A 26,056-nucleotide genomic window follows, 5' to 3' on the forward strand; every position below is an offset into this window, starting at 1 on the left:
TAACTGCAGTCACTATAAGAAGATGTCATGAAGTGTCACTCAGACAGTGGGCCACTCTTGCCTCCTAGTGGCTGTGTTGACACATGTAACCTGTTTATGAGTTAATTTTTCATTGTCCGTTACTGTTTTTATCTGTCATGCTTTTATCAGAGTTGGACAAAATTACAGGAATACTTATGCAACTTTTGATAACACTTTGAGGAAGGTTCCAAACACAACCATTTAAAAAGGAAGAAACCCTGAATAACACAAGTGTCACAAAGGTGGTGTTAGTTGCCAGATCTATGCATCTTTTTTTCCTCTCTCTCTTTTTGGATTGCGTAAGTATTCATATTATAGATGTAGGGGACGCAGGGGAATATGTGCATTTATCCCCCTTATAAAAACATGAAAGTAGCAGAAGACTTTTATTTTGGCTAAATACACCATAAAGTGATGCAGAAAATGCAGAAAATTGACACAAATGCAAGAAATTAAGTGTTTAATGCTCAAATTTTTCTGGCAGAGGATCACAACACCCATGTAATATGTCACCCCCCTACTTGGATGTTTAAACAAGCCTTCACACAGCCCCTCTGTGATACTATGCACCTAACTTACGTTATAAAACTATAAACTTTATCATCTGCAGCCTAAAATACCTGAAATGTCCTAAATTGTCATTCTTTAAGTGCTCAAAATCTTTTCACATTTAATCTAAAAACAAAAGATTTTTATTAATGTATGCATGTGAAATCAGTCATTCAGAGCATGCATTTGTTTGCACTGAACAAAGCGAAAGAACTGAGATCATCTCCCATCAATGCACGCCACTTCACAGCTGTTAAACATTCAAACTGTATTGTTTTCTTGTGCAACATCAGATCTCGCCATTCCCCCAAAAGCTGTGCAAATCCCTATTTCATAGAGAAATGGAGATGTCTATCTAGTGTTTCCTTATTTTTCTGCAGGAAGGCACTAGGCTTGTTGACTTCCTCTCCCCTCCCTTCCTTCCTTCTCTCCGAAGGTACTCATCTGAAAAATGAGAACAAAGTGATTGTTCCTGTTCTCTTTCTTAAGTCACTTCAAATGCTATCCGTGGACGGGCGGCTCATTGTCAGGAGAGTTGCAGTGCGAGCAGGAGGCAGAAGAGAAACGCAGGTACAGGTACAACGGCAGCAGCTGCAGCAGCACTTGAGCCAACAGCATCACAGAAAACACACTCTGCTACACTCAAGCGGTAAGTTACACACACAAACTAACACACACACTTCGCTGCAGCCTCACACACTTACATGGCACGGGCTGGCATATGAGGAGGGGCTTCGGTTTTTAATGGATTGTTTGGAATGCATGGTGTGGCAAAGTATAGTCCAGGGTCTCTGCACAGTGCACCTTCAGAGGGAGAGGTGAAGAGGATAAAAGAACAGGATCAGATCCAGGAGTGTTTGAAACTGTCTGAAAGGAAAACTTTGATTTCAGTTTGCATCTGACACTGTTATAAAATCTTTTGAAGTGGCTGAATAACAGTCTTCTCCTTTATGTTTTCAATATATCACTAATAATTTACAACTAAATGCTTGCAATGTCCCTGAAATGTGTATTTCTATTTTTTTGGAAAGTAATATTGTCTGATTTTAGAGTGTGTGTTGCACTGCGTGTAAATTTTTAAGTTTTTGCAGGAACAAAATGTGAATTCCTGTGTAATTTCTGCGCTGATCTTCACCTCATTATTTTCCTTTGTCATCCTCACTTGTTGCCGTCATCACTGCAACATGACTTAGAAATGATTCAGTCATAATAAACTGTCTGCATGTGTGTGAATCTGGATGCAAGTGCTGAAATAGTCAATTAATTGATTAGTCAATCAACAAAAGGTATTCTGGAATGAAAAAATAATTTAAGACATTTTTAAACAACAATACCTTAATATTCTGCCTTTAAATTATGAGAATTTGGTGATTTTCTTTAACTGAATATATATAGGTTCAGACAAAACAATATGTCTTGACAAATTTGTAACAGGCATTTTTTTAAATTTTGAACAATACCGTCAAAATGTTATTTGAGCAAATAATCTGCATATTGATTGACCATGAAAATAATAGACTATAATAATTAAGCTATAGAAAGAGTAGCTGCTCCATCTGCAAAAGAGACATAACATGTAACAGACAATACAGCTGCAATGATGAATCGACTTGTTGTCAACTATTATCTGTGACTAACTAAACTAAATGTGAATATGTCTTCACTTCTCTCTGAAAAAAAAGAAAAGATTTTTTGGGATGTTCACAAAACAATTTGAGGACATCATCCTTGCCTTTGGGGAACACTGATTGACGTTCACCATTTTCTGACATTTTTTTGACCAAACAAGTTATCGATGTATTGAGGAAATAATGAACAGGTTAATATAAATAAGGGTTTGTTGAAGCTCCAGCAGACAATAAAAGCAGTGGTCATGCTACAGCGGTTTGATATTGATCGCAGCAGTTCTCATTGATAAGCACTGAGCCGTTTACAGGAATAGAATAGATATGTACAACAGTGCCGAGCACATTTTAGATGTCATGCAGAAGTAAGACAGTTCCCCCCTGAGTATCGTCTTTTCACCCATGTCCATCATCAGCACTAAAGAGTGCACAAAGACGCTGCAGTGGAGATGTTATTTATGGCCATATGACATCTTAACATATTACAGTTTTAAGCTTATCAGTTGTTTAATGGACCTCAGACTTCAGGCTGCTCACAGAGACACTGATTCGAACATCACATAGTGTTATCAGTGGAGGAGAAAAGGGGAAGTTCTCTCTGGCTATCAGTGCAAATCAAAAAAAACAACAAAAAAAGATGAACAGAGCAGAGAAAAAAGCATGGAGAAGCGAAAAGTGTGCGGGGGGTAGAGGTGAACATTTCACAGATAACTTCCTACTTTCAGGAGAGGAGGAGATCTGTGAGAAAGAAAGAAGTGAAAGGTTTCAGGTTGAACACCGAAAGGTGTGGGTGTCAACACAACACTGTACGCGTGTGTTTGCCCGCTTGCTCTCCTTCCACAGAAACCGTTTCGTATCATAAATAGAAACCAGACGAGGAGTCATTGGATGAACTTTTGTCCAAAGCTTTAGCTTGCAACCAAAAAGGGGCCTCCTGTTGTGTTTTGGATATCTCTGAGTTTTAGCAGTTCTACCAAAGAGACATTTTTCTTATAAAGATCTTGTATTTTAATTTAATTAATTGATCGAGACCCAAAAAAGTAAAACTATCCAATATTTTCAAAACATTCTCTCTCCCAACTCATCAAATACTTTGTCAGTGGCCCTAAACGTCAAAATGTGACACTTAGCTACCCCTTTAACATCAGTTTTTGCCGTTCGGGGACAACATATCAATTTGCACTCACTACATGCATGTCTTTTCAAAATAAACTTTCATTCTTACAGAAATGTTTCCGCTTGTTAAATGCACACAGAAAGAAGATGGAAACAGATGCAGAGAATTTCTCGCCAGCAAGAAGTCCTCCTCTCAGAGATCAGCTAAGACAAGCATCTCAGCACAGTTTCTACCTAAACCCACCTCCGCTCTACATCAAGCCCCAAAAATTCTCCCCTCCTCGATACCCCAGCATATCACCTAGCAGAGACACCTTCAGTGCGTTCAGCTCTCCTGCTTTCTTTCCTATGCTTGGCCCCAGTTACGCTCCAAAAGAAGGATCCCAAAAACGCAAAAGAACTCCTTTCAAAATGGACGCTCAGGGAGGTGAATCTCCTGACGGAGGAGCAGAGGAGGCAGACGAGAGCAGCAGTAAGAAGTCGGTGCACCTCTCCCACATCCCCTTCTCCCTCCCACCTCGTCCAATTCCGTCCCCGTCTCCTAAACCCATCCCAGGTATGATCGAGCTAAACAGACTGCAGCTTCACCCCAGATCGCCAGGTATGAATCTACCTGTGCAGGTGAAACAGGAGCCTCTCAGTCCCTCCCCAGTTTGGCCTCCCTCTCCTCTCCTCCTCCACCCACCCTACTTCCCACCTCTCCATCACAGCCTCTTCCCGTACCCCTTTTTCATGCATGGCCCCGTCATGCATCTGTCGCCTGGTTCTTTTTACCCAAGAGAGGAGCTCCGCCCTGGGCACCGTGGCCGTGACGGACCTCACCGTGGCCGTGACGGACCTCCTCGTGGAGGGACAACCAGTGCAGAAAAACTCGGCCTAAATGTTCACGTGGACGACAGTTATTACGTCGACGTGGGTGGAGACCAAAAGAGGTGGAAGTGTCGTATGTGTGAGAAGTCCTACACCTCAAAGTACAACCTGGTCACGCACATCCTGGGGCACAACGGCATCAAGCCGCACGGCTGCCACCTGTGTGGGAAGCTGTTCAAGCAGCTGAGCCACCTGCACACACACCTGCTCACCCACCAGGGCATGAGGCCGCACAAGTGCCAGGTGTGCCACAAGGCCTTTACACAGACCAGCCACCTAAAGAGACACATGATGCAGCACAGTGACGTCAAGCCATACAGGTAGATGTTTTATAAGAGGTGATTTTTATTTTCAACTGTCCTCTTTTTTTTTATCCTTAACTTTCGTTTTATCCACCCCTTCAGTTGCAGTGTCTGCGGCAGAGGTTTTGCTTACCCCAGTGAGCTTCGCGCCCATGAGCTGAAGCATGAGAAAGGACAGGAGAACGTGTGTGTTGAGTGTGGCCTGGATTTCCCCACGCTGGCACAGCTGAAGAGGCACCTGACTGCCCATCGTGGCCCCACCCTATACAGGTAAGCACAAAAATCGTTTCAGGTTTTGCAGATTTATTTATTTATTTCTGTTGAAAACATAGGAAGAAGGCAATTGGCAACAAAAGAAGAAATTACCCAAAAATTTGAAAAAAAGAGCCTGAAAATTATTTTTTAAAAGACTAGAAAAAGAAAAACAAAGTAAAACAAAAAGCAAACAAGTAAATGACCCAGAAAAGCATTTAAAAATTACAAAAATGTTAACAGAATGTAAACGTAATTTTAAATATGCAATTATGATAATTATATTTATAGCTGTTCCCTTGTTTTTTTAAAAATAATTTTCTAAAATTTACTCATGTCTTGCAGTTTATGGAACATTTCTCACTAAGTTGCTCATTACTTTTTTCTCATGTTTTTTGAAAGAAATCACACCAATACAAGGGTTTAAATACTTGTAAAAAGTGTCTGAAAACAGCACAAAAAAACTGATGTTGCTCCAGGTTTCAGAGAGTTAATACATCCATGGTGAAAACTGTCAAGCAACATTACGTCACCCACCAGAAGAAGCATTATTGGTTCAGCACAGCACAGTGCATTCTGGTATTTGCAGGTTTTCTACTTCTTGAGAAAAAACAAATACCCCAGCTTTTCCTGTATTTTCTCGCACTGATTTCCAAAGTATTTGCATCTCTGTACTTTATAGAAAGCCCAGTGATATGAAAGGACCATCTCTCTAACAGTGAAATACTTTCAGTCTCACCCTTATTCATTTTCTTGTCGGGAATTACAGTATTTGATCTTCTCGGAAAGAAAGCGAACAAGTACATTTCCCGAAATGTTGAACTACTGCTTTAACATTTCAGTTCTCTATTTGGCTCTATAATGAGGTGAACTGTACACATTTTGTTCTTGCAGGTGTGCTGAGTGCCAGAAGACTTTCCAGTACCCGAGCCAGCTTCAGAACCACATGATGAAACACAAAGACATCAGACCGTACATCTGCAGCGAGTGTGGGATGGAGTTCATCCAGTCGCACCACCTGAAACAGCACACGCTCACTCACAAAGTAGGTTTAATTAGGAGGACAAAGAGAAATGACGGCATTTTGTCAAAGTTTTTTTGAGGGGTTGGAAGCAAAAGCATGGATTTTTGGCATCAAATAGAATTATCAATTTTGCTGTCACATCAAGACATTTCCATTATTCCTTGTGCACATTTTAGATAGTGAAGATGGCTGAATGAGTTTGGACAATAGCCTAACAGGTTGTTTTGGCAGCTGTCTCAAAGCAATTTCCTCTTAAATTATGGCTCCTGAAGCTATTTTTAACCCCCTAACGTCCAGTTTTCATCTTTTCTTTCCACTTTAATAGCTGTAGTAAACAAAATCAATAAATAAAAATGCAAACATGACAAAATAAAGATCAATAGGATTTTTAGAGATTGAACTAACCTTAACTTTAAGCAGGAGACAAACTCGGCCATTGACCACATTTCTCACACCACTATTTCCACATTCTCTCGTTCTTTAGGGGGTGAAGGAGCACAAGTGCCGCATCTGTGGTCGTGAATTCACCCTGTTGGCCAACATGAAGCGCCACGTCCTCATCCACACCAATATACGAGCCTACCAGTGCCACATGTGCTTCAAGAGTTTTGTCCAAAAACAGACTCTCAAGGCTCACATGATCGTCCACTCAGACATCAAGCCCTATAAATGCAAGGTTGGTCATATTTAACCTGTCAGATGTGGCTCTTTGCATTGTGTTTTATCTTCAGTTTTTCGTAAGTTAAATGATTAAGATGACATAAAAAAGTGGGCATAAACTCTGGGTCTGAAGTGCCTTACACCTGCATTTTTCTAATTGCCAGCAAGGGTCAACCTTTTTGGTTGCAAGAGGAAGTCCAATAGTATAGAGAAAATGACCCTTCTTGTCACTTATTACCTCAGTAAAAGTAAAGTAAAGTATTTATAGTCTTCTTTAGTATAGCATGGTGTTCATTTTGTAAATTATCTTCCTTTTTCAAGTAAAATAGTTGATAAAGCACGGTATGCTTTAGGGCGTGACTATCTTGTGACAAGTTGGTACTCAGTTCTCAGTCATATCAAAACCTCACCTCTCCACAGCTCTATGCTCCTGTCCAAATATGGTTACTTCTGACTAAAAAAACAAGGTGGCAATGACAAAAATGCCGAACTCAACAAGTAGGTTTAGCTGCAGCTGGAGTAGTAAACTCAGCAATGCTATCTGTGTCTCCTTGGTGCAGGGCGGAGAATAACCATGCACTATAGTTGTAGGCGAAACACAAGCTCTCACACTGAGCTAAAATGAAACAAGTGCTTATAACTTCAGTAAATAACACAAATAAACAGCCTCATACTGTGTATTCGTTCATGGTGTGTGGGATCTCGTGGTAGGCGAAGCTCAGCCGCTGTTCTTAAGTTCAGCAGATGAGACAGACAGCTTAGTGGAGCAGAGGTGACGAAGGTTGCGTTCTGTATTGCTGTGCATGAAAGTGAAAACATCTGTGTGACAGATGGCATAAAACGATGGATTGGATGCTCTATGAGCTATATATTCCCGATCCCAATCAGTTACAGCACGCCTTGACCGGATAATGTTTTAGATCAGATCAAATTATTTGTTTTTTTATTTGTTATCTGTACAAAAACAAAAAGTGTCAGACATGAGAGTGATCACTTCTCTCATCTCACTTCATAAAATGTCAAACTATTCCTTTAGTTTTCACTCCTGCTTGGATAAAGACATCAAGCCTCCAGGTGCCGCTTTTATTATAAACTAAATAAACCTATGTGTATAAACTGATAAAGTCAGCCAAGATCCAAAGCTTTAATATTTAGTAGCAGCTGCTATTAAAGGATTTCCCCACTTTTCTGGGGTGTCTGTTTTGACCTTGGTGTTTAGGACTGAGACGATGACCAGATAGCAGAGAGGCTTTTGGCAGTAGGAGCCTCCTTGTCCATAGGAAGGATATCGCCACACAAACTGCCTCTCTAACAATGGCCCCCCAGCCTCCCCGGAGAACAGGGCCCTCAAATAGATTTCATCTCGCTTTCTCTGGTGCTGGAGGGAGCTTCCTGTTTTCTCACGGTCCTCTTGGACAGTTTACAGTCCCTCTCTCCTCCTGAAGGAAAGGACCACCCTAATAAAAAAGAATGCAGAGGAAGGACAGCGCAGGAGTTGCCCTTCCCTGTTCTCCTCCTGGCCCTGTCTCGATGTTGCTTCCTCTCTCTTTCTGTTTTTCTTGTGTTTGTGTGCGTGTGTGTGTGTGTCGGGGAGTGAGAGAGAGAGGGGAAGACAAAGAGGAAAGGAGGAAAACAAGGACAGGAGGAGGGAGAGAGGGCGTGTGTCTATGTATATCTGAATGCCTGCACATTCATTCATGATTACGTGTTGCTCTACAACTTAGCAGTCTGTGGAAATCAGTCATCTAACAAAGGAGATTTGGCAGAGAAAGAAAAATAATAGGTGGATGGTGTCGGCCTATTGTTTTTGTGTCCTCAAATAGTGTTTACAACCAGTTTTGGAGAGTAATCCAGTACTGTGCTCGCATACCATTTTGAGCTGCTTGTTTGTTGTACTTTTACTGCATTTAAGAGGGAAACATTTTAATTTTTACTCAAGCTCCTCAACTACAGATGGATGAAATGTCTTGGTATGAAGTCAAATTCAAGACTTCTGACCCCCCCCCCCCCCTTTTTTTTTAAGGCAACCAGGAGGTCGCTGTGCCCAACTGAGTTTTATGTCAGCTATTCAGAATCATAATACACACATTACTGTTAATGTTGTGTAAAAAAACAAGCACAAATTTGACATAGATGCTGCCATGTTTGTGCATGTATCCATGTGTTGCCCATTTTTTCCAGTTGGTGTGAGCAGTCATTCAGCTGTCCTTGTGTATCAATTTGAAAATTTTGCAGCTTTTTGTGATAGGCCGCTCCCATTGCCCATCCCCCAACCCTTAAGCAGGGACACAAACCTTCATACACACAAACACTTGACCCCCATGCTTAATATCAGCCTGCTGGGGGAAAAACTGTGGCTGCTAAAAGGTGGTGAAATTCGGGGGCCAACTAACCAACAGTGCCAATTTTAAAGCTGCAGGTCAAAGCTAAAAATCTCATTTATCTAATAGGAACTTACCTGGTCGGAAACTTTGTTTTTCAGCTTTGTGGGAAGGAGTTCAATAGGATGCACAACCTGATGGGCCACATGCATCTCCACTCCGACAGCAAGCCCTTCAAATGTCTTTACTGCCCGAGCAAATTCACGCTGAAGGGGAACCTCACCAGGCACATGAAGGTCAAACATGGCGTCATGGACAGAGGGCTGGATGAAAGATGTAAGGATGCACAAACTGTAGATGGTATATTCATTAGTTTTGCTCCAAAAGTTGCTCAATGTAATGACTTACTTCTCTGACTTCAGTGTTTCGGCAAAGAGGGCGATTCTGCTTGTCCACTCCCATGGACCTCCTCACCCGCTTCAGCCAAGAGGAGCCGTTTGACCTGTCCCAGAAGCCCCCGGGTCTGCCCAGCCTCCGCCTCTCCCAGTCTGATGGCGAGAGCGTCCCTGGAAGCTCGTGTCAGGAGGAGGATGAGGAGAGTTTTTACAGAAGGAGCCAGTATAGTCCTGAGATGGACCAACATGAGCCGGCTGGGGAGGACCAATACATCCCTGAGCTGGCGGAGAGACGACAGGAGTCTTCAGCTGATCTAAGGTCAGGGGAGAAGCAGGAAGAAATCTATCAGCAGAGTTTAGATGGACAGAGGGAGTCAGCAGCAGAAGGAGGTGATCAGGTGCACCTCTTACAGTCAGAGGAGACGTCAGAGATGGCTTATGAGTCTGAGTCAGAGCTGGGTGACCAGGAGTACCACCATGAGACAGGGCTCTGTTCTGATTCAGAACTAGAAGAGCTAGACGAGGCAGAGCAAAGCAAACAGGTGACGGATGATTTCAGTGATGCAGACATCGATGTAGTAGATACGAGTCAGAGCAGAGCAGAGACAGGTGAAAGAGTGCAACACTTGTGCACTACTGACTTTATGGGAGTTACAGGATCACAGGAGGAAGAAGAAGACAAAGAATTAAAAGAAGTAGATGAAGAATGAGAAGAAGATGCAGGTTTTAAGCAGCCCAGTTGCTAGAATAAAATGTTGGCATTGTACATCTCTGCAAACCATTGTGTTACATTTGGATGTTTCATACGTATATCATATCAATGTTTCTTAAGTGACATCATATGTGAGCTGATCGGGGGGTGGAGGGGATGGTAGGTGGGGTGACATTTTGGTGAGAGACCTGCCAAACTGCAGACTGCTGCAGACCACTTTGAGAACAACAAACAAAAAAATAGCGGTTGTTTTGTAATGTCATAACTGCGTTTTCAGGGGTTTTTTAACAATCAACGGCTAAACGCCAAATTTATAAGTGACCCGTCGCAGTTTTTCCAGCAGGAGAGTAGCACAAAAAGCTATTGTTTATTACAGAGAGATCAATGTTTTTTTAAGCAGGGTGTACCCCAGAAATTAGGTATTTTAAGCCAAGACATTATCTTTGTCTCGCCATAACCAAGTGTTGTCTGTACCTAAACCTAACCATACACTGAACATAGCATTATTGCTAATGTCAGCATAAATGCTACTCAATAACATGAAAATGTAACATATATGTGGTTTGCAGAAACATAAAATATTGACATTTTTTGGGTGACTGAGTTGTTTTTTTTGAGAAGGCTCAAGTGTTCTTAACAGGGAAGTAGAAGGAAAGCATGTCTCTATATAAAACTGATTATGGAGGATCTGATATTGTAGCTTAGCAAACAAAAAAAGAAAGATGAACATATTGTGTTTTTTAACAAAGCAGAAGATTTAAGTGAAGTAACTCAAATACAAAGCTGTGAAGCATACTGCATGTACAGAACATATCATACACTGATTTAAAAGTCACTGAGAGAGAGTTAATGTGCATTTATGAGTGGAAGAATATGATGTGGGAGTAGCTTTTTGTGAATAAACGCAAAAATAGTTTGTTTTTTAATAATTTGCAGTATTGACTAAAATATGCAATTTGCATCAACTTTGACTCTTTTAAATGTGTAAATATGTGATTAAAATAAAAAAATATAAAAAAAAACCCACTGTTATTTCTAAAACCATTGCGCATGTTTCGGGGTTATTTTTGGTATTTTAATTGTTTTGTGGGACATTGTGTTTTTGACAAATACAGATGTGACAATGGTTGGCTTTTCTTCTTCAGGCGTCTTTATTTCTAATGTCTAATGTTTGGGGTTTTTTTGATTTTGTTAGTTCTTTTTTTTTGCAGTGGTTGTGTTTTTATTGTATGGCAATATAATGAATGCGATTCTGATAAATAAATAAAAAATAAAAGCTTGAACGCATGAACTGGTGCAATGAACCTGCTGTTTTTGTTTTTAGACGCCTTTTTAAACACTAAAAACCCATATATGAAATCTCAGTCTTCTCCATCAGACACGTACCTCACCAAGCCAGAGATGATTGCTGTGAGTTTCAAAAAACTTGCCTTTCTACTCCTGCTTCTCTTTCAAAGCAGAGGAAGAGGAAGAGAAAACACCTCTCCCCTTCTCTCTTTTAGGTTGCGATCAAACAGCAGTGACGGACACAGTGGGTGTCCCAGACAAAGGCTTCATATGTCTGTATGACTCAGAATAAAGCATTGTTTCTGCTCATTGCAGAAGCCTCGCTGAAAGTAGAAATACTATCTGGAATTAAAGAGTTTTTTTTTTTATAACAAAGTAGAAGATGATACATTATCAAACAATGCATCATGTGGGATATCTCACAGATATAAATATCATATCCTAAAGTAATTCAACAAAAGGTCATTTAAAGCATCTCTAACTCTGTTTCAATAAGACATGAAGTTCACTAGGCTGCAATACCACATTATACTTCGGTCTGTTGTACCAGTCAGGTAAACACTGAGACATTTCTTCTCAGATAAAATGCAGAACAGCAGCTTCTCTATTTCTACCAGTGACGACCACCGTGCCCTAAAGGGCGAAACTGCAAACAGTTTGAGGAAGTTCTCACATCCTCCTCTCCTTTCCTTTCCTCACCTACACGTTTCAATCCTGACCGCCAGCTCCAGAGAGGAACTACAGAGGGTGGATACACTGTTTGTATCTTTGTCTCCTAACAAGAATCAGCCCCTCTCAGCAGCATCATATTGTGCAGTCTCTGAGGAACAACATGACTGACCACACCTCAGAGACTTTATGAAAGATGGCGTTTCATGCAGTAATTCTATCACTCCTGTGTGCTTTTTCGCGAACTGAAACTTTAGATATCATGAGATCGCAAAGATCACTCAGACACACAGGAGAACGGGTAGATGCTGTTGTGATGGGAAGTTTAATCCTGTGATACACACTGGTCAATGAAGTGATGTTACACATTTACTGTTACACATGCTGTGGTTGGCCTTAAACATATAAATAAATAAAAACATTATTTTCTGCTTTTCTATAGCAAATAACTGATGTTCAGGCTCCAGATATCAGTGGTGGAAAAAGTAATTATATCCTTTACTTGAGCAAAAGTATCAAAACAATAGGGTTACTTAAGAAAAAAGTAAAATATATTGTATATATTTAAAGTGTATTTAAAGCATCAAAGTAATATTAGTCATTCTGCATTATATACTGCGATGCATCAATGTGTAAGCAGTGTTTTATTGCTGTAAACGGTCATGGCAAAGTTAGTTTGAACTTCTTGATTAATAGTAGCAAAGATACTCCATAACAGAAGATACCTCATTACAAGCTGCGCCAATGATACAAAATGGTTTTCACTTCCATCTCTCAAGTTGGTGTGGTCGTCTCTATCCTGCATACCCATACCTCATTTGGAAGTGTAAACAGGAAATATGAAATGTGATTCAAAACAAGACTACACTATATACAGTACAAATTTAATGTTAGTTTGTCTTTTTTCCGCTCGTTTCTAACCCTTTAAAGGGATACAAGATTAATCTGAAGGGTCATGAGATGATTCCTCTCTAATATTTGCCTTTTTTGGTGAAATATCAGATAATTCTAACAGTTGTAAAATTAATGTTCACTTCTACTTAACCAGACTACCAGACTACCCTACCTTAATTTATGGACCCCTGGAGCACCTGGCTGATGGGTTAGAGTGAACGCCACTTTACACGTCTGTACACTGAGTTCGATTCCAGCCTTGGTACCTTGTCGTGTGTCATAGGCTACCAGCCTGTTCTCATTCTGAACTTATGAAATATGGTCACTTTTTACAGTGTTTTTGGCATAAAAGCACAGCACCAAAAGCCACCTTTTATGTTCGCATAAAAAGACACTGGAAATGTCAGGTGAGAACGCAGTGGAATGGTCAGAGGGCACTTGGCGCATCTGCATGATACCCGTAACTTGAGTAAACGTCCAGACAGAACCGTCGTGTCAACATGAAATGCAGAATGACGCGTCGGGTTGAAATGCTGGCTGTAATGACGCAATATAAGGAGCATGAGGGCGCTATAGGTCCGTTGGGGGGCAGTGGATGGACCAAATCTGAGACCTTCATACAGGAGTCCAGTGTTCGCTTCCCATCTGAATGTGATGGTCTTTTTCACCATGTGCCTCCTTCCCATCCAAACATTTGTTGCTATGTGCTGTTGTTGCCTAAACATAATCACTTGCTGCGTCAGCTCACCATGGACATTTGTAAAGAGCAGACACAGAGGGATACCTACAGCAGAATATGTACACACTGAAGTCCACTGCAAAGCACCAATATGTGTCGACTTCTCACCTTGTTTCCAGTCTGCTCCGTCATTCGTCAAATAAAGACAAAAAAGCCCAGTGCATGACTTTGTACCCCTCTGTTTCTGGTGCCTTTGCTCAGACCACAACAATCCTCAAACTTGGCCTTCATTTGGATCTCAACTACACGCCTATAAAGTTTCATGACTGCATCTTGCATGGCTGCGAAGTTATTGTGTTGACAAAATTTGTCCATAGACAGACAGACATATTAACACCTGGCAAAATGCTCAAAACAGCTTCTGCTGTAGTTCCTGCTACAATTGGTGTCATCAGGACCTCTGACTGTTGGTCCTCATTCTGACTATCTGACTGATTGGGTGACATGTATTTCTCACAGAAGCATTATTGTTCATGCACAGCAATATATTTATAGGCACTCCCTACACACAACACTGTTCTTATTGCTACAAAAAGTACTCCACCAAAAAGATCATCATCATGTTTTAACACATTGTATCACATGCCGCCTACCTATTCCAATACTATATGATGCTATGAAATAAAATGCGAGCAGACAGGAAATGCACATAACTGTGATACATAAAACAAATACATCTGACTTCTGTGCTCTGCCTCGTCCAACAGACATCTTTTCGAGCATGGAGGATACAGTGTGGAGACATTTCAGAGAGGACTTTTGATTTGAATTAATTGTACACTAAGTACTGACACAAAGGAGACCAACAAGAGGACACAACAAATCATAACATTGGCACAGAATAAAGAACAGTCAGAGTATATTCCTGAAAAGATGGCTGTATCCCCACTTGTGCACGTAGAAATGTTTATTTCCTGTCAGTTCTCTATAGTGCAGCTCGGTAAGAGCTTCCTGTTTTGATGGCGAATGAGAAAACGAGATGGTGCTAAAATTCTTCCACGTTTTGTTTTATAAACCTGTCCCACCCAGTCCCAACCTGTAACCTCCTTTGACTCACTGCCAAGAAGACTTACTGTAATTATAGCTGAGGGCTGTCCTCTTAATAAAAAAACAAAAGCACTGGCAGAGAGGTGAGAGGACAGCAGGTCAATGACCCTGCTGTGCACTGACAAATAAACACATGTTTAAGGTGAATTTTGCAAAAGTAAAACAGCTTAGCTCCTAATTTAGGATGCCATGAACCCTCCTGCTTCATTTTGAGGGTGTGCTAACATTTTAAGGGATCGTCTGCGATCTTTCAACCATGACTGAGCAAATCTACTGTCCTGACAAGCTCCAGGAAACAGTCACTCATGATGGTGAGTAACAAACAGTAGGAATTTTCTGTGCATTGCCACAGGGCAAAGTAAAGCTGCCACACTTCTAGGTGTATTTATCTGGTCTGTCTCTTTTGTGTTTAAACAGCGCCCTCCATCGTCACATCAACAGCACTGTTCAAAAGTTCTGCTCTCCTTTTATTAGGCCGATATCAAAAAATATATACATTTAAGAGACTTCTTTTTAAATTTTATGTCAAAGCACACTCCTGCAACAGAGTAACTCTAATTCACCTCAGCCAACTAGTGTTTTACTTTTGTCAATCAACCTGACAACAATTTTGTTCAAGAGCATAACTTAAAGTAAACATGTATATGTGAATTATAAATGTTACAATTGATTTGGGTTTATTTCACAATTTGAAACCTGGGTTGACATTAGTTTTGATGCCTTTCATTTAAACCTTTGAAGCCTGAACAAACTGGTTGGATTTTTAGAAACCATGGGGAAAAGGCAATGAGCAAGTTGGCAAGATCTATCCCCTCAAAAGAATAAAGAAAATTAGAGAAAAAAAAAACAGAACAGAAAAATCCTCGTGAAATGTTAAGTTTTGTGTTTCAACATATCAGCTATATCTTATTACAGCACTCATTTTGTATAAAAAGTATTTTGATGAGTTGCTAATATTTAAGCTACATACTTAACAAACTAGACATTTTTGTAATTTAGAAAAAGAAGTCAATTTTCACTCCATGATTATACTAGTTTATGATTAATTATACCCAATTTTATAGACGGATTTTAAGAAAATTAAATTCACATTCTCCAAATACTGCCAAGCATTTGATCATTTTGTTATATTTCTGTAGGAACTTCAGCAATATATTCTATTCTATTATATATTTCTGACGATTTTGGTTTGATTTTAACTTTAGAATTAGCTTTAAAGACTGGACTTCAATAGACTCTATGTACTTTAAAATAATTATAACTGCAGATTCAGCCTCTTTTTGCTCTTTAACAATGTTGTTCATGAATAGGTGCCGAAATACGTTTTTCTATGCAGATGTATAGTCTAAAAAGATTATTTGCGTCTATGTTTAGCAGGTCTCACTTGTGGTATAACCCTCTTGTATCACTTTGAGTGGAAATATCAAACACCCCCTCGTCCCGGCTGACAATGGTTTCGTCCAAAGATGGCAGCCTCCGTGTTGAAGCGATGTGTGACTGCAGCTGTCAAAGTTAAATGTTTAACTCCTTCTCTTTCAGGTAAACTCATCCTTAATCCAACCACGATAAAAGTATAGCTTCATATCGTTATATTTCTTTGCATAATTTCTCCTTCCTCGCTCTTCTGTGTCGTTATTTGGATGTTTAGGAGCTAAATGTCCCCAGATCATGTTGTTAGCTAAATGAAGCTACATCAACCGGCTAACTTAGCTGCAAAACTCAGGTTTAAAAACGCAGTCTGCTGCAACATTTAATACTCAGTACTGTAGATCTAAGAAGCCGTTCAAGATCCATTTCTTTGCTGGTTTTTAACTCATTCCACCTGCTTTATATATATATATATATTTTTTTTATAGTATTAGGGTTATTTCCCAAAAATAGGTTTTATGCTTTTTATCCCTTTTGCTGTTTTGACTTGTTATTAAAACTTCTTTTATATTTCTTTTATTTGTTTTCCACCCACCTCTGGCCTGTATGCTGTATAATGATTATATATGCACACTTCATATTATTATTGTCATTTCCCTCTATTCTATTGCATTGTATTTTATGTGAAGTGCCTACCTTTGCATATATATTTATTTGCATTTTTTGCCCTTTTTAAGAATATTTCTTTCATTTGCTGCTCTCTTGCTGCTGCAACAAAACAATTTCCCTCATAGGACTATATTTATATGTGTGTATATATAAATATGTATGTGTGTATATATATATATATATATAATACACACACATATATATATATATATATATATTACTTGTATCTACATCACCTGGTTGACTGTCTTTGCAGCCAGAAGATGGTTGCTCTCAGCAGCTTACACAGACACCAAAGTGTGGGAGGCGAGAGAGAAAGATCCTCAAAACCTGGGTAAGACAAATATGCTTTTAAAGCTAATATTCACATGAATTATATTTCACAGTCCATTCAATAATAACAAGAGCTTCCAATAGAGGTAATGATTTGTGGGTATTATGTGGGGGAACTTATACTGTAACGTATCGTAAATGAAGAAAGTGTTCAAGAATGTAATCCTAGGGGCAACTGTTAAAAAGGGATTTTTTATATGCTTATTTTTGTTTAGCCTTTATTTAACCAGGTTTATCCCACTGAGACTGGTGTTCCTTATCCAAAAGAAGGATAGAGGGTGTCATATTCTGTACAGATCGTTAAGCACCCTGAGGCACATTTTTGATTTTTGACATTGGGCTAAACGATGAAAACTGACCTGACTTGACAATTATTTTTTTATCAAATATTTCCCGATCTACAGTTTAATTTTTTTGCCAGTTTAATGTTGTTCAGCTTGATATTGGGTGTTCAATTTTGTGTAAACACAATAATATTATTATTAGTATTAATACAAACTTAAAATCTGAAGTTCAGACTATTGAAGCGGTTTAATCTTCCATGAAGTAAGATATAGCTCTGCTATCAATATATAGCCGCACTGAAATCACCTGTTACACATAATATGAAATGTGCCATGTAGCTGACTTATATCCACATCCATAAGTATTGATTATTGGCAATTTCATGTCAACAGTTGAGCACAGACTGTTAGTGTGAGTGCTCTCAATCAACACATGATGGCAGTGTAACACTGCAGCCTCATGATGCGCTGACTGCTGACTGTTCAATAGTGTGAATATAATTACACACATCCTGCAATGGGCAGTTTATCATACCGGCATGCTATACTGTAAAGGAAATTCTGAGTAGTTTGTTTATGACTTGATAAACTGTATAATAGTCTTTTTTTTTTTTTTTTACAGCTGCACTGGCCACCAATATGGACACAACATACGAAAGGAATCTCCCTGTTAGCTCTCTGACTGTGTCGCGGGTAAGCTCCAAATTTAAATAGCCTGTGTTTTGTTTGTGTTTGTGGTAAACCTGTCACTGATAAGTCAACATGGAAGTTTGGATTTGATGGCAGAAGTTTTTAACAGCTATTTATGTTTTCTGTTCCAGTTTGTTGACAACATTTCATCTAGAGAGGAGGTTGATCAAGCAGAGTACTACCTTTACAAGTAAGAGAGATAGTTTTTTACTCTTTCAGCATCAATTTCTGCATCTTTATGTCTGTGTCAGATTTTGGCATCTTCCTTGGTTTTGTGTGGTATCAAGTTGTGTGTGTGTGTGTCTGTCTGTCTGTGTGTGTACTTTTCTTGGAATGAATTGTCTGTTTAGTTTGTCTGTTTTGGTTTATGTTGGGTCACATGCTTTTCTTTGTGCGGGGCAACTCCAGACCTTTCCTGTTTACTCCTTCCTCTGGAATCTGCACCCATTCTTCTGATTACAAGATTTACTATATTTCCCAATCACACCCTTGTTCAGGGTGCATTCATTTTCAAAACCTGGTAAGGATTTTATAGCCACCTTTCCACCCTGGGAAGCTTGTAAATAGTAATTGTTGTTGTAAATACATTCAACTGTGTTTGTTTTTTTAGTGATGAGTTTTCAGGTTGAAGTTGTCAAATTTGCTACTCTGTCCTCTGGTGGTGCAGCAACCAAAATAGTTTATTGTGACAGATGTGGTTGCAGTCTCTTCCTCACATCTGTCCTATCATTCTATCTTTCACACAAATAAAGCAGAACTGTGATAAATGTATGAAAAAGAAAACTTAATTTTATTTATTTATTTTTTTATCCCTCCAGGTTTCGTCACAGTCCAAACTGTTGGTACCTGAAAGACTGGACCATTCACAGTTGGATCAGGCAGTGTCTAAAATACGGGGCCAGAGAGAAGGCCCTGCACACACTCAAAAACAAGGTACATAACAAATTAAATTCCTCCTTCTTAAGGGATACCATTGATACTAAATAAGCTTGAAATAGCCCAATGATCAAAGATGTCAAGGTAGATATGATCAACTCGCTGTTTTTGGTTTTACTCACTGTTTGTTTGATGATCCAAAGCAAAACTAGACAGTGTTCATCAAACTTAAAACCAAACTTCTGTTACTGTATTGCCTATTTCTTGCCTAAAAGTTTAGTGCACTGTTTGGCAGTTACACAAGAATTTGTGAACAGGAAACAGACACCAAACTGTTTCTTTTGTTGTAAAATCAGAGGCTGAACAAAATTAGATCAAACTGTAAAACAGAGCAGCTGAAAAATAGGAACCCAAGATTGTGTTATTATGTCACATATTTCTCACCTAAAATGTTTCCAGAAGCATATTTTAGCTTTCTGTTTAACTGTAATTGAAGACCATTTGTTACCGGCCGGCTGCCATATTGTTACCCAACCGAAAACTCGCATTACATCACCAAACAGATGGAACGTTTTTTGGTCCATCATGGCACAGTGCATTCTGGTAGTTGTAGGTTTTCTACCTTTTAAGCAAAAGCTACAGGCTGCTTCCTTTGTTTTTAATATTTGTGTCTTTCTGCCCCATATATAGCTCAGTTTTCTAAAAAAGACCATCTTTCCAGCAGTGAAATACTTCTTTACAATAATAACTTGAATACAGAAGACTGGTTGATGTAAAGTAAGCACAACTTTATAATCAGAAAGGAAGTCTGATCAGAGGATCTTAATTTGAGTTGACAACCGCAGTTATCTGGCAGCGTGATCGAATCTCAAACACCAAGATGAATTTACAAACCGATCTGAGCAGCAAAAATAACATCAGACGTGTTTGACATTTTCAGCCCAGCGTGTGTGCTGTTTTTGAATGAGTTTTAGTATCTTGGAAATTACAGAATTATCCCAAAAGAGGTAAAACTGCATGTGCTCAGTCAGTGCTGACACCTCTGAAATTGTTCTGATTGGTCTCATGTTTCTGTGAGATAAGAGGTCTCGATGTCAGTGATGCTTTAGGAACCAGCAGTTGTGTTATTGTGTAATATACTGTGCACCATTTTTAACAAATCATGGGGGGTTATACTGTCAATTTTTACAGATAAATAATGCAAAGAAATTGTGTTTTTGGTGTGTGCAGGTCCAGTATGGAATATTCCCAGACGACTTCACCTTCAACCTACTGATCAATTCTTACATTAAGGATGGAGACTTAAAAAGTGAGACCTTTTTAAAGCATGTTTTCAATCAGACATTTTGAATGTTAAAATAATGTTTACACGGACTGAAATAAAGTGAAATCTTTGCAGACACAAGACTTTAAATATTTCCAGAAGTGGGAACCGACAGACTGTCAAATAATAATTATACATATAGTTTTGCCTTATCTTTTTTCTCTTGACATTTTTCCTTAGCTTTTTTTTAAAAAAAAAATTTAAATCTAATATTTTTTTGCAACTTGTGGAACATTTCTTACCAAATTGCTCAAAACCTTTCTTTTGCTGTGTTTGAAAGAAACCAGACCAATTTGCTCAAGATTTAAAGATTTAAATACTTGTGAAAGGTTTCTTAAAGCGGCACAAGAAAAGTGATGTCGCTCCAGGTTTCAAAGGCTTAATGACACCCAAGTGGAGAATCAGCACTATCAGCTTTTTATCCTGATGAATGTTCAACAGTTATAGTGAGGTGATGCATTAGATTTTTCTTTTCATTTTCTGAAAAAATAGTTTAAAATTTGTGCAAATTTGGATGGAAACTTGGCTGTTGTTAGCTTTGCTCTTTTCATGGCATTTGTTAACAATAAGAAAAATACAAAATAACAACAGAATTTCTTAATTTTTTTTTTTTACGTAAAAAGCATGTCGAATGCTTGTGATTTTTAAAACTTAATCTTCAAAAAGTGCCCACCCTGCTGACTTTTTCAACTGTATGATGACTAAGAAGAAATCCCTGTAATATTGGCTAACAATTAGTTTTAGCAGTTGCTAAAAAAAAAGATATTTTACTTTGGACTTATCCGTAAAATTATTCATACTTGCCTCTTAAAAGAATAAATGAAAAGGAATCACAACAAATACGTTATAGCGAGCAAACAAAAGTGTTGAAATGACGTAATGTTTTTGTTGTAATTGCACAGGGGCTTGCTCTGTGGTTGAGGAGGTGATGCTTCAGGAGGCCTTCAACCTTCCCTCCACACAGATCCTGTCTCTCTACGCCCTGAGCAGTTACCTAGCAACCAGACCACAACTCTCTGTGAGTGAAACAGCACCAACATGGGAGGCGTCATGAAAACAGATGATCATAATATATTGTTATGGTTGGAAATAGAGTACATGACTGTGTCAATGTTGCAGCAGATATATGCTTCCAAATAGAGGATGCCTACACTCGTTCCTCACTGTGTTCAGGTGTCAGAGGAGCGGGCGTTGGGAGCATCACTGCTCATCTGTGGACTGACGCAAGACAGCACTATTGGCCTCAGCGCTCAGCTGCTTGGCAATGTTCTGCTAGGTGTGTGTTTGAATTTCTTCCCCCACAGGGCTTTTATTTATTTATAATTTTAATTTTCTGCTGGGTATCTCATTTATTCTGCACCTACCTCCCCATCCAGGCAAGGTGGAGATGTCAAAGGGCATACATGCCGTGTTTAAAGGGATGCCTCTCTTCTGGGGTCATGGATATCTGGGCCGAGCGCTGGATGTCATGGAGAAAGTGGCTGCTGCTTCTGGTGACGTCAAGCTGGCCAAAGACACAGTAAGGAACACAAAATCAAATATCATTTCAGTTTTTGTGTGTGTAGTCGACATTAACAAAAAAAAAAAAACAGTTTAAATATGTATTATTTTGTTAATCTTTTAAAATAAGTTAATAAAAATCCCAAAACATATTGTTATGTGAAATGAGTTCTCTGTATTATTAATTAAAAAAATCTACCACAGTGTGAACGTTAAAACGTCACTAATATGACTTGATACACATAGACCAGACTTACACCAGGCTGCACCCCTCTTTTGGGGATAACAAACCTGCTGTCAAATAAAGAGCAAAACATGAAGATGCAGCCAAAAAGCTGTTATGTTGCAGGTTCACCAAGGCTTTCATAACAGGACTCATGGCACGCAAGATACTGAATTATCACAGTCATTACGGTAAAACTCTGTGATTCTAGTGACATTCACTACTGATGGAATGATGAATGTTATCTTGAGTGGGAGGCTGCTTCAGTAAAGTCATACAGTATACCATCAGCAGACTAAATCTCAGCCTAGATCAAACATTTGGCTGTTAACAGATTGTTTATTTACAGAAAACACTTCACTGGTGATTCAATCCAATATGCACATTTGATTGAATCACCAGGTGCCATGATCCAAACATATGCATGAAATATCTCCTTACAAGACATGATGCCAATCAACCTTAATTTATTAGTTATTAGTTTATTATTAGAAGTACCTGTTTGTGCTGGTCTGGTCTGTTGGCAGTTGGCATATGCAAATAGTTGGTAGCGGGAATGTTCAACGGCAAGTTAAGTAACCAAGTGCATGCAGATTAGTACACTGCACTGACGGATACCCTGAGTTAAGGTCATCGGTATCAGGAGAATAAAAGTTAGATCCTTAATTATATCATATCACATAAAATACTGTAAAACATGAAACAAAAGTGGCAGGTATGTGTAGGTAAAAGGCATATTTTCTCTTTTTTGCTGGAAATAAGCAATCAGTCTCAGTGTTTGTTATCAATCCTCCCTCTCGCTTTGGGTTTGACGTCAAACAAACACAATTCCCGAGTGTTAAGAGTGATTTGGATTTAACTTTCTTTCAAATTGGATTCTGTTGTCACACACACGCACAGTTAGACTGTTGTTACTTTCCAGGTGGGGTGTATGACACAGTCTTCGTCTGCTGAGATAAAACACACGCACGCTGTCATATTGCTGTTATTTTTACATATATGCGCAAACGCACAGTCGGGTGTAGCGCCTCTAATCCGGTCTGTGCTGTCCAGTTCAATAGTCCGGCTTTGTCCACGTCTAATGAGATTTTGAAGAGCCTGGAGCACAGAGGGTGTCTGTGAGAATCAACGCAACAGGAACTAAACGGCTTGTGTCAGGCAGCAGCACAGCAATAATGCAGACAGAGCAGATAACGCCGCAGGACAGAGGGGAAATATTACATCTCAAATGAAGGTGCTGGTGACTGTCACCTCAGGTGACAGTTAATCTTACTTCTTCCTAAGATTAAGAGATGAGGCGTTTGGCCTTTTTCATCATTACATGCCTGCTCGGCACGTAATTTAATCTAATCAGTGCATCCTCTTCAAAAGTGAAAAATATGTAACATTTATTCAAGTAATTTAATATAAATCAGATGAAGACTTATCAGGCATTAACAGCTGTTTCAGAACTACACTATATTGATTTTGCAAACAAAATAAATGAAAAAAATAATCTTCCTACATACTTAACGTTGATAATCATTGTTCTTTAGCTGGACTACGTGGACAGCGTGCTGCAGGAGCTGTCTGCCACCTCAGACAGCGACTCCTCTGGAGAAGAATCAGCAGGTGAGGAGAACAAGAAAGAAGAAACTGTAGATGAAGATGATGAGGCCGAGCGGGCGAAGCTACCTCAGTATGCCAACAGATTCAAGGTGGGTGTTTGTGTGCAGCAGGTTAGTTTGTAGCAGAAGAATTTACATCAGTTTTCCTTGTCTGGGTGAGCCACTAAATGTGATAAACAATGTTAACCTGTCACGACTCTGAGTGGGCCGCATACTTTAAATTTAATTGAATGGTAACCGTAGCTTAAACAAAAGTCTTGACTAAATCACTGTGATGACAAAAGTATTTTTGATCAAAGATAAATGAAGACATGCTGCATTATGCATAATCTGTAGAAAGTAAAATTGGCAAACAGGTATCAGACTCTAAATTTGATGCTTTTTAAGACCTTTTCGAGATAAGTTTTGATCAAATTTTAGACTTATTTTTGGACAAATTGTCTTTTTTAATCCAAGCATTGCAGGTAAGATGAAGGAGTGCTCTTGAGTTTGTCGCTACTCTTTGGAACAAGCAGCAGCTGCGTACATGCAGACAGCAGCACAGAGGAGATACTCAGGACGACGGGAGAAAGAGAATCTGTCCTTCCACAAAATATCCTGGTACATGTAGGCACTGCCAGCACGGATCTATGAGCTTTCTGTGTCAGTATAGCACGCATAAAGGAGTTTTATGCTTCAGTACATTTACCATCAACACTGATTAGGAATTAAAATAAAAAAGAGGCAAATTTTCTCTTTCTCTTTTTTAAGCACTAATTACTGGACATTGTTTTGTCAGATTGGGACTCCAGATTATCAGTCTCTTTTTAAAATGAAAAGAGTTCACTGGTTTGGAGGGTTTCACTCCAGTTGGGGCTGTACCCGACTCAGAATTATATCAGTAGAATCGGATTCTGTAGTTCAATACAAATGTTTGATGATTCCTATTTTTTTTCACACAAAATTTCAAAGTTTTGAACGGGGCTCAGCGGGACATTCAGTGTGACAGCGGTATTGATGTAATATAGTAAACAAGGTAACAGTGTTAACGATGGGTCGCAAATGTGCAAAAGCATTTTTTATCGACACTAGATATCAAACAAAAGCCAGAGACTGCAGCATGATAGCTTGCTGTGAGCTGTAATCTCACATCTCACATCTCACATCTCTCCCTTCATCCTGAGTATCTCCTCCGTGCTGCTGTCTGCATGTACGCAGCTGCTGCTGCTTGTTCCAAAGAGTAGCGAGAAAGTCAAGAGAACTCCACAGCAAAATGTGGAGAACAAACAGTCCCCAGCAGCACACTGACTTGCAAAAAACAAACAAACGGCTGCTGGACTTGAAGAGATGTCAGTCGGCTGAGGGGTCTCTGCCTGATGATTTGAATCTCCAACTTTAAAGGGGCTGCCCTAACTAGAGTCACTTAAATGAAGTGTAGAGGTCACTGTTGAGTGCTTCAACATCTTTTTTTTGTTCCCCTGCCTCTCCAGGACCTAAGCAGCCAGCTGGAGTCGGAGGGTAAAGTGGACTCAGCCTCCTTCCAGGCTTTAGTGACCGCACTGGCCCAGCAGAACCTGGCTGCTGCAGAGAAATCAGACGTGGAGCAGTATGAGAGCCGGGTGCAGGCCTGGGAGACCGAGAGAAGGCAGCTGATCCAGAGAGAGAAGGAGATGAGGGAGAAGGCAGAGCTGGAGAAACAGGAGCGGTTAGCCGCCAGGGCTGCAGCCCAGCAGGCGTAGACAATGAAGACGGAGCTGAATCACTGAACTGTCCACTGAGTATGCACATTAATGTAATATGAGTTTGATGTCTCTAAATTTGTGAAACATTGTCAATATTACATCTGCTTGTGTCATCAGTTGTATATAACCGTTATTGTGTGCTTATGTGATGAGTATTGCTCTGTTTTTATAGTGTTAAATAGGGCAAATATTGTCAAAATAAAATTAATTTTCATTCGTGTCAGAAATTGTGTGTCACATTTAGTGTTTTTTTCTGGGATGATATCATTATTGGAACGTATACACACATCAATTGTGAAGCCTGATGGTCGGGTGACCTCATACAAGCAAAAAGAAGGGAAAGCTGGGGAATATTTCACATCACATCCTCCCACTCCTTTTCCTCTGCTTGCAGTCGTCTGTGTGAGTGTCTGTCAAAAGCATCTTTGTAAGTTTTCTCAGAAGGGATTGAAAGGGGTATTGCACAGAAGAATTTGCTGATAAGCCAATCTAAAGAAAACCAAATTCTCTGCATGGAAAGGAATGCATTTACTGTATGGCCAGACACATTTCTGTTCACACAGGAAAACATAAATCATGCAGTATAGGCCTTGATAACAGCCAGAGTGCACACAAAGTGCACTTCTGTGTTTGTTACGAGTGAAAATATCATCATGAGAGCGGATCAGCTAATACATGAGCAGCACTCGTTGTAAAAACTGCATGTTAACTGGGCAATAGAGTAAAGCCCGAGTTGTTTAGACCCTACAGAGAGATAAGATAATAGATCTTTGGAGAAGAAAATGCTGTTGTGGTTGTACACATAATACATTCATTCCACATTATGTTGCAGCTATTCAGTATTCAGAGCATGGTCTTGGGAAACCGCCTGGTATGCAGCCTAGGATGAATGAGCGGCTGAAAATGCTGCAACAAGAGGGCTCCTTACTGACTGCTTTCCTGAAAGCAGCTCTATGAGATGTTTAATATAGCTGCTGG

General features: G+C 39.6%; 2 protein-coding genes and 1 long non-coding RNA gene across 3 annotated transcripts in view; 2 read left to right on the top strand and 1 right to left on the bottom strand.

Annotated features, from left to right (window-relative positions):
• Positions 1 to 1,082: 1,082 nt before the first annotated feature.
• On the top strand, positions 1,083 to 11,134 carry znf366 (zinc finger protein 366). The gene is made up of 7 exons (XM_042487625.1): positions 1,083 to 1,219; positions 3,452 to 4,501; positions 4,586 to 4,753; positions 5,630 to 5,780; positions 6,244 to 6,435; positions 8,902 to 9,076; positions 9,163 to 11,134. The coding sequence occupies exons 2-7, from the start codon at positions 3,459 to 3,461 to the stop codon at positions 9,843 to 9,845; spliced, it is 2,412 nt and encodes an 803-aa protein (XP_042343559.1). The 5' UTR covers positions 1,083 to 1,219; positions 3,452 to 3,458; the 3' UTR covers positions 9,846 to 11,134.
• A 4,803-nt stretch (positions 11,135 to 15,937) lies between these two features.
• Positions 15,938 to 25,305, top strand: mrps27 (mitochondrial ribosomal protein S27). The gene is made up of 11 exons (XM_042487628.1): positions 15,938 to 16,022; positions 16,777 to 16,854; positions 17,760 to 17,830; positions 17,959 to 18,017; positions 18,646 to 18,760; positions 19,934 to 20,012; positions 20,930 to 21,045; positions 21,201 to 21,303; positions 21,404 to 21,546; positions 23,286 to 23,447; positions 24,827 to 25,305. Exons 1-11 carry the CDS (start codon positions 15,950 to 15,952, stop codon positions 25,073 to 25,075), a joined length of 1,248 nt encoding a protein of 415 aa, XP_042343562.1. The 5' UTR covers positions 15,938 to 15,949; the 3' UTR covers positions 25,076 to 25,305.
• The window catches only part of LOC121943991, a 41,014-nt gene continuing 36,416 nt past the window's right edge, over positions 21,459 to 26,056 (bottom strand). Inside the window, exon 5 of the long non-coding RNA XR_006105886.1 lies at positions 21,459 to 21,531. This is a non-coding gene — a long non-coding RNA (uncharacterized LOC121943991). The remainder of the gene's footprint in view (positions 21,532 to 26,056) is intronic.

The sequence above is a fragment of the Plectropomus leopardus genome, chromosome 6, assembly GCF_008729295.1.
Source record: "Plectropomus leopardus isolate mb chromosome 6, YSFRI_Pleo_2.0, whole genome shotgun sequence".
Taxonomy (NCBI): domain Eukaryota; kingdom Metazoa; phylum Chordata; class Actinopteri; order Perciformes; family Serranidae; genus Plectropomus; species Plectropomus leopardus.